The following is a 17,707-nucleotide window of genomic DNA, read 5'->3' on the forward strand; positions in this document are numbered from 1 at the left end:
TTAGAATAAATCTGTGTGCATTGTTTTTGAACAGTTTTTAGATTGATTAAAACACAATCAGGGTTATTTACTAAAGTGAGAATTCAGAGTAGCCAAAAAGAAAGTATAGTTGAATTAGAGAATTTTTCCATTGCGACAATTTTAACCTTAAATTTGAAATTCACTTTGAATTCACGTAGGTTTCTCACTTTAATGAATATTCTTGAATTACTTTTCAATAGTGAACAAGAGAAAGAGAGTTTACAGTGTTGATCAAAACCAGCACCGGTGTCTCACATAAAGGTTACGTAGTTACCCAAGGGCATGAACCCTAAACATACGTTTAACAAAGAAACAAAAGAGTGGGATGGGGAGTCCGTCTGCATAAAGCAGGGCGGATGCCCACTCCACCAAAAGGGTACCTCTTAAAATTAAAATTCGTATAAGTGGTAAAAACCTTTTATTAAGCCGAATATTTAAACACAAAAAAAATAATAGTACAAACCTAACAATAGTGAAAACCAAGTTATAATACACCTTTAAAATATGGGTGGAGTTGTCCAAAACAGCCACATTGAATACTAGGAGGGTATTATGTAGCTAATGTGAATGTCCTCCAAAAAAAATCCTATAGTGAATACATAGATAAACACCTCCAAAATATCGGTGTTCTGCAGGGTCCTGGCATTCATATGGAGGTTACTCTGACCACAACGCCTATACATAGAGATTGCTGGAGACCAGAAACACCCCTTAATGGCAATGGTGTTCCCTGATGGCAGTGGCCTCTATCAGCAAGATAACACACTTTGCCACATTACACAAATTGTTCAGGAACGGTTTGAGGAACATGCCCAAGAGTTGAAGATCTTGTTTTGGCCTCAAAATTCCCCAGATCTCAATCGAAGGATCTGCTACTAATGTCTTGATACCAGATACCACAGGACGCGTTAAGAGGTCTTGTGAAGTCCAGCCTCGACACATCATAGTTATTTTGGCAGCAAAAGGGGGACCTGCATGATATTAGGCAGGAATGTTTAATTTTGTGGCGGATTAGTTTATCTGCTTTACAAAAATCATTGAACAATTGAGTTAGCCAAGATGATTAGCAAAATAGAGATAGTATGAATTGTTAGGAATGCCTTGCCTATTCAGCCATACAATATTTGGTGCTGCTGAAAATATGAATGACTAATTGTATACTTATTTGTTTAATATAAATTGTCAACAATGCATGAGGTCACACATTCAGGGTTGTCCACTAAAGTGAGAATCAAGAATCTAAAGTGAATTCAAAACATAGGCCAAAATAGCCAATTTAGAAAAACAAATTGAAATTATTTCTTTGGTCAATTTGGCTATTTGGTCCTTACATTTAATTTTAATTTGAATGCAAGAAGTTCTAACGTCTGTGAATAACCGTATCGTTGAGAGTGAGTAGAGTGAGCAAGTCTGTGATATTTGCAACAATTGTCATTACAATGTTTATAATGTGTGCATGTACGTGTGTGTGTACATTTGTGTAAATAATGTCTGTTTGTGTGTGTGTGTGTGTGTTTGAGTCAGGTTTACAATCATTATTTCTGATTATTGGCTAATTAGGTAGAAGAAACCCGAATCCAAATTCATGACCCAGAGCTCAGGAAGATCCTGAACCCTACAACCGCTGACCTCCGATTCACCGATCACCTAGTAAAGCACGTTACAGAAAACCGGGATGATGTGTTCTTGGATGGCACAGGTTGGGAGGGTGGAGACGAATGGATAAGAGCTCAATTTGCCCTCTACCTCCATTCCTTACTTTCAGCCACGACACAGCAAGGTAATTGTCCTGCTAGAGAACGATGAAAGGTATTTGATTTCTAATGAGTTCTCGTTCATCTTTGTATAAAAAAAATCATTACTGTTATCGGTTAAATTGATATAATCATAAAACATAGGTTTGCTAGTCGAGGCCCTCGAAGGCCGTTCTGGATTAACCAAGTTGTACTGGTACCATCTAAGTACCTAGGCTATTTTGACAACATTTACATGTCTATGTCTCTATGATGGCAATATGGCCTGGCCTGTACATGGTGAACTACTAATTGCACTGTGGATTCTGGGACTACCTAAATGAAGCCTATTTAGCAGATGTTGAATTGGGTACAAGTGGTCCTGGTTTTGTTTCCCTACTGATCCAGCTCTCTTGTGCTGATATTCCTATCTCATTGAGCAAACTGAGAGATTGTGCATGTGCTAAGTTTGCTTTTTTTATGTTTACACATTTACTTTGATTTAGTTTGTTTTTTACTACAATAGATTGCTGTTTGGCATGCGTATTTTTGGACTGTATCTTTATATGTTACTGTTTTTTCGTGCCATAATTTGCAGTGTACTTTTTCCTTCTTATTGCTGAATGTACTACTTTTAAGGTTTACCACCTTGTTTTTTTTGTGTGTTTTCTATTCTGGAATTTTTTTATAGTACCCCATTAGCCCTTTTAGGGAGTTTACACAGATCCGCCTCCTCTTTACTTGTTTAAAGGGACACTATAGTTAGTCACCTGAACAACTTTAGCTTAATGAAGCAGTTTTGGTGTATAGAACATGCCCCTGCAGCCTCACTGCTCAATCCTCTGCCATTTAGGAGTTAAATCCCTTTGTTTATGAACCCTAGTCACACCTCCCTGCATGTGACTTACACAGCCTTCCATAAACACTTCCTGTAAAGAGAGCCCTATTTAGGCTTTCTTTATTGCAAGTTCTGTTTAATTAAGATTTTCTTATCCCCTGCTATGTTAAAAGCTTGCTAGACCCTGCAAGAGCCTCCTGTATGTGATTAAAGTTCAATTTAGAGATTGAGATACAATTATTTAAGGTAAATTACATCTGTTTGAAAGTGAAACCAGTTTTTTTTTTCATGCAGGCTCTGTCAATCATAGCCAGGGGAGGTGTGGCTAGGGCTGCATAAACAGAAACAAAGTGATTTAACTCCTAAATGACAGTGAATTGGGCAGTGAAATTGCAGGGGAATGATCTATACACTAAAACTGCTTTATTTAGCTAAAGTAATTTAGGTGACTATAGTGTTCCTTTAAGGTGCTCTACACTGCTTGTTACTACCAATTGCCATGCCCATAGAGATTTATGCTAAACTACAGAACTTCTATTTGTAACAACAAATTAGTTGTTCTTCTGGCTTTCATTTCTGAACTGTTTCTTATTTGTATCTAGCATTACCCATCAAACTTATGTATATTTTCTACTTTCATATATCTAGCTAGCACTTTCATTGTTTTATAGGATGATGAAAACTTCATGTAGGATTGAGAATATACCCATGTTGCTGAAGGGATGATACTGAGATTATACCTAATTTTCTACATGTTTCTTGGACAGTGACTTAAAGGACAATTGTCAACTGAAAACAATTTTTAATGTATTCATTTTTTTAATATACCTTTACTGTATGACAGGAGCCTTCCAATATTTCTGTAATTTATACGTTTCATAATGTGTGTATATAGCATTGATAAGTAACTGATCTTTTTTTTAATCTGGTAATGAACAGCAATTGCCATTATCAGTCATTTTTGTTCACAACCATATGCTATTTTGCAAATGGTAGTTCATTGCCCCTTTCGCACCGGTAGTATATTGTGTTCAAACTTAATCAGTAATGGATATCTCTGTTCCTGGGGCTCGTGGAGGGGTTTGGCCTTCTCCACACAAACTATGTACCGTGTCCCAGTACCATCTAAAAAAAAAATACTCCGTGGGATATTCTCACTGTGAGGTGAGAGTAGGATGGGCCACGGGTGCTTATTCTACCCCCCTAGCTGGAGCTGGTCGAACTATGGGGATTGCCTGGACCCATTCACAAATTGAGCTTTTGACGGAAAGGTTCCTTGAATCGCTATAGAACTGTTCACTGCATTGAAACTGTGTCACATCCTGGTGAACGTTTGATCGGTTGTCTCTCGGTCACCCAACCGCTGGTGCTATTTGGAGAGGATGTGGAGTAAGTTGATGAGGCATCTAAGGATACCCAAGACTTTAGAGCATGCCTCTCCCCAGATCTCTAGGAACCCCTTTTGTGAGATAGGGAACAACCAACCAGTCAAAGGCATGGTACACCACGCCGGATCAGAGAATAGCAAAGACCCAGTGAAATTTCAACACACTTCTGCTTAACCCTCTAAAAAGCGCCCTGATTGCTAAAGTTTTAGCGTGCCACGGTGACTCTGCGATCCACGTTAAAGTTCCAGGAAAGTTCGGGGTTGCTCCCAGTCAGGCGCACCATGTTGCAACGGCCCCCTGGCCGGTGAAGGGTGACTCTTGAGCCGCTAGGAAGGGGCGCTGGGCTGTGAGACATGGGCTGGATGGTATGTTGGTAGTGAAGGTAGTCTTTTAAAAGAGGGGTGGCATTTGGGGAGGGATCTAAGTAGCTTAGGTAGCGAGAGGGTCCGTCACAGTATAGTATAGTTGCATCATGATAAACTGTAAAATTGCTGGTAATGTATTGTGATCTACAGTGAGATTTCAGCCTTATGGTGACTACTCATACAGCAATAATCATGGCAAGCAGACAAATGCATTTTAAATGTTGTTATATTAACAATCTTATCATATCTAGTATGTTAAACATTTTTATTAGAACCAGTTTTTGTGCCTTTTCACCTACACACATTTAGTAGGACCATTTTTCTTTACCATTTCTTTTTCTACCTAACACTAAAAACTGTCATTATACAGACAATGAAAAGCTATCAGATTATGGATCTGCTTTTGTAAGCACTTGGAAAATTACACACAATTACAGAGTGTGGAACAGTAACAAACACCCAGCTCTCGCAGAGGTGAATCCAAGGTAAGAAATCAAATGTTCTGATTAAATTAATAACAAATGCAAAGGCAAATATATATTATATTTATTTTCACCTCATGTTTTGTGACATACATATTTTTGTACATTAAAATAACTCCAATATGGGCATCTGTCCATGCTTCCTTAATCCTACTGAATACAATATAACCACAAACAAAACAGCCAAAATTGTGTGTGCGTGCACAAGTGTGTGTGTTAGCTAAAAAAAATTTTAATCTTTAGAATAGTGGCGATCCTCTGCTAGATGTTTAGGTCCACTGAAACATCTACATTTTGCTTTGTGGTTGCTGAAGATAAGCCTGCAGGAACTGAGTATACTCAACAGAACAACTACATTAAGCTGTAGTTTTTCTGGTAACTATAGTGTCCCTTTAATGGTTGGATGAAATTATTATTAATCCATCTCAGATTGTCTTTTATATATCTCCAAGTAGCATAGAGAGAGCACTTTCAGGATTCCAAAGGTATTAAAAATAATACTTAACTTTTATTATCTTCAATTAAGAGATCAACGTTTCAGTTTGTCAGCCAAACTTTCATCATGATAAAAATAACATCTTAAAAGACAATCAAATATACCCACCACCAATATACACTTACTCAATAAGTGAAGGGATACTGTCTGAGACAAACTTGGTCGGAGCCAGAATGAGTGATTGACTGACCCCGATTATGTCATCACGTAATGTCCCGCATCATGACGTCATCACTATGGAAACCTGACGCCCAGTCCGTTCTGTATATCCAAACATTAAGCAAACTATGATAACCTGTGCAGAGAAGAGAAATCTTCCTACTGCACATATAGTCTCTGATCCTGATGAAAGTCCCTGCTGGGACTGAAACGTTGATCTTATTTTTAATGGATTACTAATAAACTGTAAGTTTTAACCTTCAAAAGTCCGAGCGTGCTGATCACTACCTGTACGTGTGTGTGTGTGTGTGTGTGTGTGTGTGTGTGTATATATCACCTGATGCGTTTTTTTTATTTATTTTTTAGCTGCAAATCCTAATAACCCCTTAAAACCGGAGGGCGTACTATTACGCCCTATTCTAAGCGGCTCTAAACGCCGCAGGACGTAATAGTACGCCCTCCGGTTTTCTGTTACTTACCCGGTTATCGCGGTTGGGGGGGACTCACCTGGGATCCCGTATATAAATACCGTATATACTCGAGTATAAGCCGACCCGAATATAAGCCGAGGCCCCTAATTTTACCCCCAAAAAATGGGAAAACTTATTGACTCGAGTATAAGACTAGGGTGGGAAATGCAGCAGCTACTGGTAAATTTCTAAATAAAATTAGATCCTAAAAAAAATATATTAATTGAATATTTATTTACAGTGTGTGTATAATGAATGCAGTGTGTGTATAATGAATGCAGTGTGAGTGTATGAGGGCAGTGTGTGTGTATGAGGGCCGTGTGTGTGTGTGTGTGTTGCAGAGCCTTGGTGGGGGGTGGGCAATTTTTTTTATTATTTAAATTTATTTATTATTATTTATTATTATTATTATTATTATTTATTATTTAATTTAATATTTTTTTTATTATTACTATATATTTTTTTTCGTCCCCCCTCCCTGCTTGATATATGGCAGGGAGGGGGGCTCTCCTTCCCTGGTGGTCCAGCATTGGTAGTTCAGTGGGGGGGAGAAGGGGGCTGTCAGAGCTGTAACTTACCTGTCCTGCAGCTCCTGTCAGCTCCCTTCTCCTCCGCGCCGTCCGTTCAGCTCACACTGTAAGTCTCGTGAGAGCCGCGGCTCTCGCGAGACTTACACTGGGAGCTGACCGAGGTGCTGAACGGACGGCGCGGAGGTGGAGGGAGCTGACAGGAGCTGCAGGAGAGGTAAGTAAACTCTTTGACAGCCCCCACAGCCCCTGTCTGTATTATGGCAATGCAAATTGCCATAATACAGACTATTGACTCGAGTATAAGCCGAGTTGGGGTTTTTCAGCACAAATAATGTGCTGAAAAACTCGGCTTATACTCGAGTATATAAGGTAATTAAAAAATATATAGATGTGTTATTTCGTTCTAACTGTATTGTGATATTAATATATATATATATATATATCAAAATACACATAGAACGAAATAATATATATCTATATACATAAATATATACGTGTATATATATATATATATATACCTATGTATAAATAAAAAAAATATTATATATATCTATATACATATATTAATTCTACATATATATTTATGTAATATTTTTCTGTCATATGGTGGCAGTAACTTATGGGTTTTGCTCCTCCCTGTGGACAAGACATCTTAACAAGCATCTTGATTAAAAAGGACCCTCCCCCTTTCCCTATAAGCAGCATAACCGCAAAACCTACCCCAGTCTTCTTTCTTGTCCCGATAGGGAAGGACAGGACATCCACAGGGTGAGACATACGGGCTGTCTGTCTGGGGGACCCGGTCCGAGAGCTGCCTGGGCGGTACGCTGAGAGACCCATGCTCCTATTCGTTACGGAGCAATCAGAGGTTTGTCTTCTTATGCCGAGAATGTTTCCGGCAAAAGGCTCCTGGGAGGCGGAGCTCGTTGCTGAGCAAGCGCACAGCGGTGGAACGCACGCCCGGGTGGTGATGTGTTCCACCTAAGCTTCCGGGTGCGCAAAAACGCATGCGCAATCCTGAAGCTTAAAGAGACATACAAAAAAAAAAAAACGCGAAAATTTGAATTCTGGCGCAAAAAAGAGCTGTGCAGGTACCCACTGACTGCATGGATGCAGGTCAGAAGAGGTACGCCGTGTCACCTGCATGGCTCAGAGGTATTTTGAGGTAAGATTAATAGAAATCTTTACTTTAAAATATTTTCTGAAGAATTTATGGGAATTTTCAATCATTCTAAGCCTCCGTTTATATATTTCTCCAACAGATATGTCTAGCCCAGCCTCTCCTGAGATGGACAAGGAAAAACTGACTGCCTCCATGCCTAGAAAGGCTACGGTGAAATCCAAACATCTAGTTTGCAGTGAATGTGCAACTCCTCTTCTAGACGGATCAAGGAAGAAAATATGCAGTCAGTGTACTGCAAACTCTTTGGAAAGAGATAAGCAAAAGGATATGCAATCTTTCCTAACCTGGTTCCAAGAGAATCTGGCCCAAACCTTGGAGACTATTAAAGTGTCTAAAAAGGTGGAATCCCCTATACAACAAAAGATCAAAAAAAGAAGATAATCTACATCTGAATCGTCATCCGGAGAATATATTTCCTCTATAGATTAGGATGAATCGGGATCCTCATCAAGTGAACCGGCGGGGTTTCCTTCGGATGAAATCCGAAATTTATTAAGGAAGTTAACCTAACAATCCTGCCTCAGGGATCTGAGAATCCCAAAAGAGGTTTTTCTGTTCAACAAAGCCTGGTTGATCTAATTTTCAGGGAAAAATCCTGAAAAACATGCCTTCATTTCCAGACACTTCAAGGATATCTTCAAACTGGCTGGCGAAGTTATCTGGGAAGATCTCCCAAAAGTAGATGTTCAGGTGGCGCAGATTGCTAAAAAAAAAAAAACACTATCCCTATAGGGGAGACTTCAGCTTTGAAGAATCCTATGGATAAAAGAGCCTAAACCTCTTGTAGGCGAGCTTATCAGACAGCCGGTTTTCAATGCAGGGCTTTCTGGCAGGAGCAGCAGTGGCCAGAGCAAATGGCATTTGGCTAAATACGGTACAAGAGATTTTATCTTCTGACCAGGTTAATGAACTTAGTCACATGTTTCAGAAAATGCACTTGGCAAACGAATACCTTTTTGGATATGTCGGTAGAAGTTCTTAAATTGGCGTCCAGGATTATGGGATTGTCTTCTGTAACAAGAAGTGCCCTATGGTTAAGGTCTTGGACGGCGGATACAGCTTCCAAATCGGTCCTTTGTGAACTCCCACTGGAAAAATCTAAATTAATTGGCGCTCCCTTATAGGAAATCATTAGGCAAATGTCAGAAACCAAAAAAGCGCTTCCTCAAGCTAAGAAGTTCTCCTGGATATCAGGGTACAGGAATTTCCAGTATTAAAATAGATCTTATCAAGAGAGACCACATTTTTTTCAAAGATGGGATAAAAATCGGAGATTTGAACAAAGAGGTGAGGTCAAAAGAACCTTCAGAAACAAAGAGAGACGTTTCTGACGCCAGAAGTGTGGGAGGAAGGCTCCAATATTTTTTTCCAGTATGGGAACAGACCACAAGAAATCCCTGGGTTCTAAGGCTTATCCAACGGGGACACAAGATTATATTTACGGAGAAACCAAGAGCAAGGTTTCTGGTATCCACATACCAGTCTTCAAAGAAAACACAGGCCCTATATTGTCAGACCATACTTCTGTTACACAAAAGGGTGATAGAAAGAGTACCACTAAAGCAAACGTTTCGGGGAGTCTATTTGAGATTATTTCTGGTTCCAAAACCAGACCTCTCTTTTCGTCCCATTCTGGATTTAAAGAATATAAACCGGTTTATCCCCTATCACAGATTTTGCATGGAGTCAATCACTTCTATTTTTCCTCACTTCCTCAGAGGCGACTTTATGGTAAAAATAGACTTAAAAGATGCTTATCTACATGTGCCGATTGCTACCGCTTCAAGAAATTTTTTAAGATTTGCGATTAAAAAAAAAAGAAGATCCACCGTTCATTTCCAGTTCAGGGCTCTGCCGTTCGGTCTGTCCCAAGGATATTTACAAAGATCCTATCTCCTCTAACAGTTCATTTGAGGGAATTGGGAATATCGATTATCCCTTATTTGGACGACTGGCTTCTAATGGCACATAAAGAAGAACAGCTGCGCAAGGACCTGCAGGTCACTATAAGATTTCTTCAAAACCATGGCTGGATCTTAAATCTAAAGAAGTCAGTTTGCGTTCCAACAAGAGAAATAGTTTCTCGGCTTCAAGATCAATTCAGTCTCCATGTCAATTTTTCTTCCCAAACGAAAAAGGATGGGAAGTTGTTACTTCAGACAGGCCATGGGCGTTTTGGGACTTCTAATTACCACCTTTCCAGCAGTCAAATGGGCAAGGTCAGAGGTCAGACCATTACAATGGAACATCCTGACTACCTGGTCAAAAAATTCTTGTTATCCCCTCAAGTGAAAACTCAGCTTGCTTGGTGGAAAACCTCAGAGTGCCTTTCAGGAGGATTATCTTTTCGTCCAAAAGACTGGCTAATAGTCACTACAGACGCTTCAAGGACAGGTTGGGGAGCGCACTTAGGCTCCACCATGTTCCAAGGAAAATGGTCGTCCAGGGAGGCAAAGGAATCTGCAAATTTCAGAGAATTATTAGCAGTCCTGTACGCTCTACATCACCTCAGGCCTTGGTTACTTCAAAGAGCAGTCAAGATCCAATCAGAAAATCGTACAGTAGTCTCTTATATCAATCGCCAAGGAGGAACCAAAGTAAGGAAGCTTTACAGTTTTTGTGCAGATATTATGGAATGGGCACAAAGAAATCTGGAAGACATTGCGGCAGTTCACATAAAAGGCAGCGATAATATAATAGCCGACGATTTAAGCAGGGGGAAGTGGGACCAAAAAGAATGGTCGTTGAACCCAGCAATTTTCATAATCTTGACAGAAAGATTCGGAGTGCCGGAGGTAGACTTGATGGCAAGAGCTTCAAACAAGAAGGTTTACAATTTCGCCTCCCTATTCAGAACAGATCAACCCAATTGGATAGACGCTTTATCAATAAAGTGGGACTTTCGCCTAGCTTATGTTTTTCCACCTCTGCCATTAATCCCAAAGGTCCTTCTCAAGATACGAACAGACAGAGCGAGAGTATTGGCAATAATCCCATATTGGCCAAACAGAGTCTGGTTTTCGGCTCTAAAGAAGATGACCATCAATTATTGGGAACTTTCCAGATCAAACCTTCTCATCGTGAACAGGGACCTGCCCTTGAAAGTGCTAGAAATATTCAGGTTGACGGCTTGGCTACTGCAAGGCTGATCCTTCGAAACAAAGGTTTGCAAGAAGACAGAATAGCGGTCTTACTCCATGCTACTAGAAAATCGACGTCTGAGATATACTTTAGGATTTGGTCTAAGTTTCTTCACTGGTGTAAGGATCACCAGTACCCGGTTTTACATCGATCCATAGATAACATTCTCCATTTTTTACAGAACGGGTTTGAAGCTGTTCTGGGAGTCTCCACTCTCAAAGTTCAAATATCAGCCTTAAATATTTTTCTGCTTAAGGATTTGGCATCCAATGTCTTCATCAGAAGATGTTTTAGGTCCATCAGCCTCAAAAGACCACCTAAACAATCAGTGTTTCCAACTTGGGACTTAGCCCTGGTCCTACAAGCTCTTAGTGTTCATCCTTTTGAACCTTTGGAGGAAGTTCCATTAAAGATTTTCTCTCTTAAAGTTTTGTTTCTGGTTGCCATCACGTCGGCCAAAAGAGTGGGAGAACTTCAAGCTCTATCCTCATCGGATAAATAAACCATATTTCACGAAGACAAGGTTGTTCTTTATCCAAGACCGTCTTTTCTACCTAAAGTATTGTCTTCAAAGAATATTAATCAGCCAATTATATTACCTTCATTTTTTAGCGATGCCTCGTCTCCTCAAGAGCTCAGATGGCAAAAATTGGACGTCAGAAGAGCGTTATTTGTATATTTAGACAGAACAAAAGAATTCAGAAATTTGGACCATCTATTTGTTAATTTTCAGGGGCACCTCAAGGGTAAGGTAGCTTCCTGCGGTACCTTATCCCGTTGGCTCATTCAAGCTATCGAATTGGCGTATTCTTCGACAGGTCTTCAGTCTCCAGCTACAGTCAAGGCCCATTCTACCCGAACAATGGCTACCTCATGGGCGGAAAAAGCACTTGCATCTCAAGAGGTCATCTGCAAGGCAGCGTGCTGGTCGTCTTTCAACACCTTTATCAAGCACTATCGGCTAGACATATTCTCTGTCTGTGAAGCTGCTTTTGGGCGTAAGGTGTTACAAGCTGTGGTGGCCTAAGGTCCCGCCCAGATGGGTATCTTGCTATATCCCGTAAGTTACTGCCACCATATGACAGAAAAAACAGAAATTTTTACTTACCGTAAATTCTTTTTTTCTTAATATGGTGGCAGTACTGCTTCCCTCCCTCTTTATTAAATAATTTTTTGCAGTAGATATTTTTGTCTGTGTTTCTTTTCTTGTCATGTACTGGGGTAGGTTTTGCGGTTATGCTTCTTATAGGGAAAGGGGGAGGGTCCTTTTTAATCAAGATGCTTGTTAAGATGTCTTGTCCACAGGGAGGAGCAAAACCCATAAGTTACTGCCACCATATTAAGAAAAAAAGAATTTACGGTAAGTAAAATTGTCTGTTTTTTACATAATTAGGTATCTTAATTAATTACAATTAGCGGGACCTGCCTGACCACCCATGCTGAAAGTATAGGGAATTTAATTTGCTAGCACTATATTTAACCCTATAACTTTCCAAGACACCATAAAACCTGTACATGGGGGGTACTGTTTTACTCAGGAGACTTTGCTGAATACAAATATTAGTGTTTCAAAACCGTAAAATGTATTACAACGATGATATCGCCAGTAAAGGTGACTTTTTTTGCATTTTTCACGCACAAACAGCACTTACACGGACGATATTATTGCTGTGATACTTTTTACTTTTTTGAAACACAAATATTTGCGTTCAGCGAAGTCTCCCGAGTACAACAGTACCCCTCATGTACAGGTTTTATGGTGTTTTCAAAAGTTACAGCGTCAAATATAAGGCTGGTGTTTCATTTTTTTCACATTAAAATTCGCCAGATTGGTTATGTTGCCTTTGAGACCCTATGGTAGCCCAAGAATGAAAATTACCCCTATGATGGCATACCATTTGCAATAGTAGACAACCCAAGGTATTGCAAATGGGGTATGTCCAGTCTTTTTTAGTAGCTACTTAGTCACAAACACTGGCCAAAATTTGCGTTTTTTGCATTTTTCACACACAAACAAATACTAACGCTAACTTTGGCCAATGTTGGTGACCAAAAGGTTACTAAAAAAGACTGGACATACCCCATTTGCAATACCTTGGGCTGTCTACTATTGCTAATGGTATGCCATTATGGGTGTAAATTTAATTGCTGGGCTACTATACAGTCTCAAAGGCAACGTAACCAGTCTGGCGAATTTCAATTTCAAATGTAACGTGCTATATTTGACCCTGTAACTTCCCAAAACACCATAAAACCTGTACATAGGGGGTACTGTTTTACACGTTAGACTTTGCTTTTACTGCAATAAAATACACATATTTGTATTCAGCAAACAGTATTATGACATTGACAGTTAAAATGTCATGTAGAACTAAAAAAATAACATTTCTTATTTTCTCCCATTTTTTTCATATTAAATTATGTTTCATAGCTAAATATTTGATATTAAATGAAAGCCCAGTTTCCCTTGAATAAAATGATATATAATAAGGGTGGTTGGATTTAATATGAAAGAGGTGAATTACGGTTGGACAGACATATAGCGCAAATGCCAGGTTTTGTTTACGTTTTGTTTTGTTTACAACGTGTACATTTGGCTCAGTCCTTAAGGGGTTAAACATCATGATAACCAGTCTTTTGTTTTTCTTTGTTTCCAGCCATCCATTCCAAGGACATTACAGTGTTGCTGATGTAAAGTTAAGATTTTCACAGTAAGTATTTACATTTAGACATATGAATGCAGACATACATGATTTGTGAATTAACATAATATATCTCTGCACATTACAAAACAAGAAGTAAATGAAACCAGGTAGGTGGGGTGGTCTGTGTGGTGAGGGATGGAGTATATACAGTTGTAATCAAAATTATTCTACTGATTTTTTACTATTTTACAAATAGTAAAAAAAAAAAATATATATCAAATGTGGTTCACTGGTTTTGCATCTTTTCCTAAATTGTGTTCCAAGCAGTTGTATACTGCAAACACAGATTAAAAGGAATCCATGTTTAAAATGGAATGAGGCAAAAATGTGATTCTTTGTTAAACTAATTTGCATATGCCCACCCAGAATCCTTTGCGGTTGCAACATCACTGCAGTTTTGGGATTTATGTGGGCAAGTCTTATGGCTTGACTGGTGTACAGATTTTTGTTTAACATTGTATTAACTATATATATATCCAAATACAAGGTATGACCAGCACTCACGGTTTTGTTGAAGGGTTAAAATCTGTAGATTTTATTTAAACATATTTAAAAATGGCAGCTTTTCGAGCTGCCATTTTTAAATATGTTTAAATAAAATCTACAGATTTTAACCCTTCAACAAAACCATGAGTGCTGGTCATACCTTGTATTTGGATATTTGAATTCACCCTGGATTGCAAGCACCCGGGTATTATAACTCAAGTCTGTGTGCAAGGATTAGGTGTTTTTTTATATATATATATATATATATATATATATATATATATATATATATATATATATATATATATATATATATATATAAAAAGGGATTGCATTCTTAATGTTTCTCTCTCCACAAAAGTATGTCTGGGAGTGGATTTTCCATAGCGGAGTTCATAGAAATCATTGTCTGTCTCTGTTACAGCTCTGTTCAGAACAGTGAGCGTGGCAAGAAGATTGGTAATGCCGTAGCTACTACCAGCAGAAACATGGTTCAGACTGGAAAAGCAGTGGGTAAGAGCAATGCTTAGTCATGGAAGACAGAATGATTTTTTTTATTTCTAATTTTGCATAGAACATAGAAGTGTTGTAAATTGAATAAATCTATAGAGGTTGTTTCATAGATCTGTCTAGCCTTTACCGGGGAACAATGTCACCATTGCAGTTATTGAAATTATTACTGGTTTGTGTCACTGTCCTAATACTTTTAGTATAGAGCATTCGATCAGTAGAGGAGTTTCTCAATTTGCTCATTCCTCACACATTACAAAACTCATTAACTTAATGTGAGAGGCATATCTTCCCAGTGCATGTTTATGCATGGAAATCGGATATACACACTAATATGATTCTAATGCATGCTCTGTGATGGGATAACCTCACAAACTGCATGCAGGCAGCAATTCATTCCACGAAGACCTGTTAGACAGGCTAGAGTTCACTGTGATGAACAGGGGTAGAGCTAGTTGTTATGCAGGGTTTTTTGATGGAAACTCTATATGACGAGTACTTAATCCAAAATTTCTGTCCATTTAAGACTGTACCCTGCTGTACTAATACATTTTCACTGATAAACCAAAATAGTTTGGTGACACACTTACCTATTATCCTTGCATACGCTATGTTTCAAGGAGCTTCCATGTCTCCCTTCATTCTGTTTATTGCAGTTTTACAGATTTACAAAAGTCTAGTTCATAATTTTCTTAGAGGGCATGTAAGGCAGCCAAATACATTCACTATAATTAAAAACATACATCAAACTGAACCTTGTTATTTTATTAAAAAGAAAAACTGCTGGGCAGTCATTTACAAGTTGTCTACAGACCTCCAAATGTAAACAATAGATGGCCCAGTGTTGCCTGAACAATCTCAGACAGCCTGATTCCTTTAGAAGCTGCAGACTTGCATTACATCAAGGGAATTCACAAGTGTCTCTTTTTCATTCATTTATGTTTACAGTTTTAATGTATTTTCCAAAAAAGTTAGTGTGTTCTTCCCAAATATCAACAGCAAATATAGTTCAGCACACATACTAAGTAATAACGGACTTCCTTTCACCATGTGAATGTGTAACATTGAGGTAGTCACTATTCTCAACTAATTCTGTGTGCACTGCATAATTTTTTATTTGCTTCTTTGTACTTTGTGGACACACTCGTCACACGTAGCACTTCAGCCAGCTAACATTCTTTATGGGTCTGGAGCATGTGTGCCAAGGCAGAGGGCACCTGCTACTATGGTAGAACCTGCATGGTAATGAATAAGTAGTGTAGACTCACAACTTCTCCTCTCCTCTGCTTACAATGTGACAGTGTGTGTTTGGGGAGGGAGTCATTTTCGCTCTCTAGATAGGATCCCACGAATACTTGGAAGAGATTTAATCGGGAAACTCTGGGGATCAAAATGTGTTTTATTCATGTTCCAATTTGCATTAGTTTTTCAATACAACTAACCGATGTGATCTGGTACTAAGGTGTCTCCTGTTTCCTGTACTTTGTAGGCCAATCTGTGGGAGGAGCTCTAATCAGCGCCAAGTCTGCAATGTCCTCGTGGCTTTCTACATTCTCTCAGCCATCAACACAAGAGCCAGATGAAGACAAGCACTAAATAAGGCTGTGCTCTTCATGGTGTATCTATATAGCTGCACACCAGTGTCCGTGGCGCCAATTTTTATTCATTGTTGGTGTTGGCAAAAGCCTGTTTCATTGTAAGGACAAATAATGTGAACAGTTTGCTCATTTTGCTTGGCCAACCACGGCTTACCCATATTACACAGGTAGCAGTTATTGAATTTGTTCCTCTATAGTTTACATTGCAATTTATCTTCGACTTGAATTCTCTCACAAATTGATCTGCTTTTATTTCTATCTCATTTTATTGATAGGGGCAATTTGTTTGTGGGGTTTTCTGTCATATTTAGCATTAAACTAAAATAGATTTTCTGCAAATTCCAAGATAAATATATGCTAGTCCAAAATTGCAATTTACTCCAATTCCATTGGATAAGCAATCACAGAAATGTTGAATTTTAGGTCTAGATTTCTCAAAACTGTTCTGAAGTTCACTTATCCGGGATCTTGAAAACAAAGTTAAGTATTTGGTGTCTAGGTAAAGCATCTATTTTCCAAAGTATTTTAACATATTATGATTATTATTGTAAAGCTCTCAACTTGCCCCTAAAATCGCAAGAGAAGAGTAGTTATTTCTGTCCGTTAATTATGATGCCCAATCTCTTAAAACCCCATGAAGAATAAAAGCAGAACACAGAGTCTATGAACTTGCTAAACTTAGGGAGAAACGTCAGAGTGTACAATGAATTAAGGAGATGCTGCTATGGATCATATGATTCAAAGAATAAGGGTATTTTACCAAACTTGTAATTCATGTGGCTCTTGGTTTATTACTTGGAGATCAGGAGGTGTTTTTTTTTTTTTTTTTTGTAAGCTTCAATCTATTGTTGGCTTCTATATATACACTGGATTTACACCCCTGTAGTACAGAAATGAAAGGTTTTACAAATCATTGATGATTTTTCTATCTGAATTTGTAGATATGGTCAGTATTGATTAGCACGGTAAATGTTTTTCCTCTAACATTGTTATGTAAAACCGACCAGCTGTGTACCATGGAGTGACTGTTTGTTTTTTGTTTCCTCCCTTTCTCATCTTTTATCCAGTTTTCTTTATAAATTCTAAAACATTTTGCAACAAACATTTTAGAGTATATATATAAAAAATGTAAAAAAAAAAAAAAATACACAACAGTTTTAAATGTTGAGAAGTCATGGTCAGAGTCCTTGTATCATAACCACTACAAAATGGTTATGGTGTTTGGTGTGTCCCTTTTAATAAGTAGGTTGCAGAAAATGTTTGTTTGAAGTGTATTTTATAAGACTGGTTTATACTTAACCAATTCTTTTCATTTTGGATACTGTAATTCCAGTTTTCATTGGATGTTGTCAGGAAAGGTCTCTACAAACATTATTTCAATTATGCACCATTTTAAATATAGTTTTTTGTTTTACAGAAAATAAGATATCCAGGTTTTTTTTTCTTATGTAATTTTAATTGATTTTGTAAAGCATGTCTCTTTAATGCACCAATTATTGCAATGTCTATCGAAGATGTCAGGTGCAATTGGTGATTGCATAATATACATTTTGTTTGGTTTGCAGCAGATGATAGAATCTGGAATGAGCTGTTCATATTTTT

The 17,707-nt window shown here is 38.3% G+C and overlaps 1 protein-coding gene across 1 annotated transcript in view; it reads left to right on the top strand.

Moving 5' to 3' along the window:
* AVL9 (AVL9 cell migration associated) overlaps positions 1 to 17,485 on the top strand; it is a 91,223-nt gene extending 73,738 nt beyond the window's left edge. The window contains exons 12-16 of the mRNA XM_063450634.1: positions 1,582 to 1,801; positions 4,716 to 4,830; positions 13,464 to 13,517; positions 14,422 to 14,510; positions 15,997 to 17,485. Coding sequence (XP_063306704.1) covers positions 1,582 to 1,801; positions 4,716 to 4,830; positions 13,464 to 13,517; positions 14,422 to 14,510; positions 15,997 to 16,103 — 585 coding nt within the window. The 3' untranslated portion in view covers positions 16,104 to 17,485. The remainder of the gene's footprint in view (positions 1 to 1,581; positions 1,802 to 4,715; positions 4,831 to 13,463; positions 13,518 to 14,421; positions 14,511 to 15,996) is intronic.
* The last annotated feature ends 222 nt before the right edge of the window (positions 17,486 to 17,707 follow it).

Source organism: Pelobates fuscus, chromosome 4, assembly GCF_036172605.1.
Source record: "Pelobates fuscus isolate aPelFus1 chromosome 4, aPelFus1.pri, whole genome shotgun sequence".
NCBI lineage: Eukaryota > Metazoa > Chordata > Amphibia > Anura > Pelobatidae > Pelobates > Pelobates fuscus.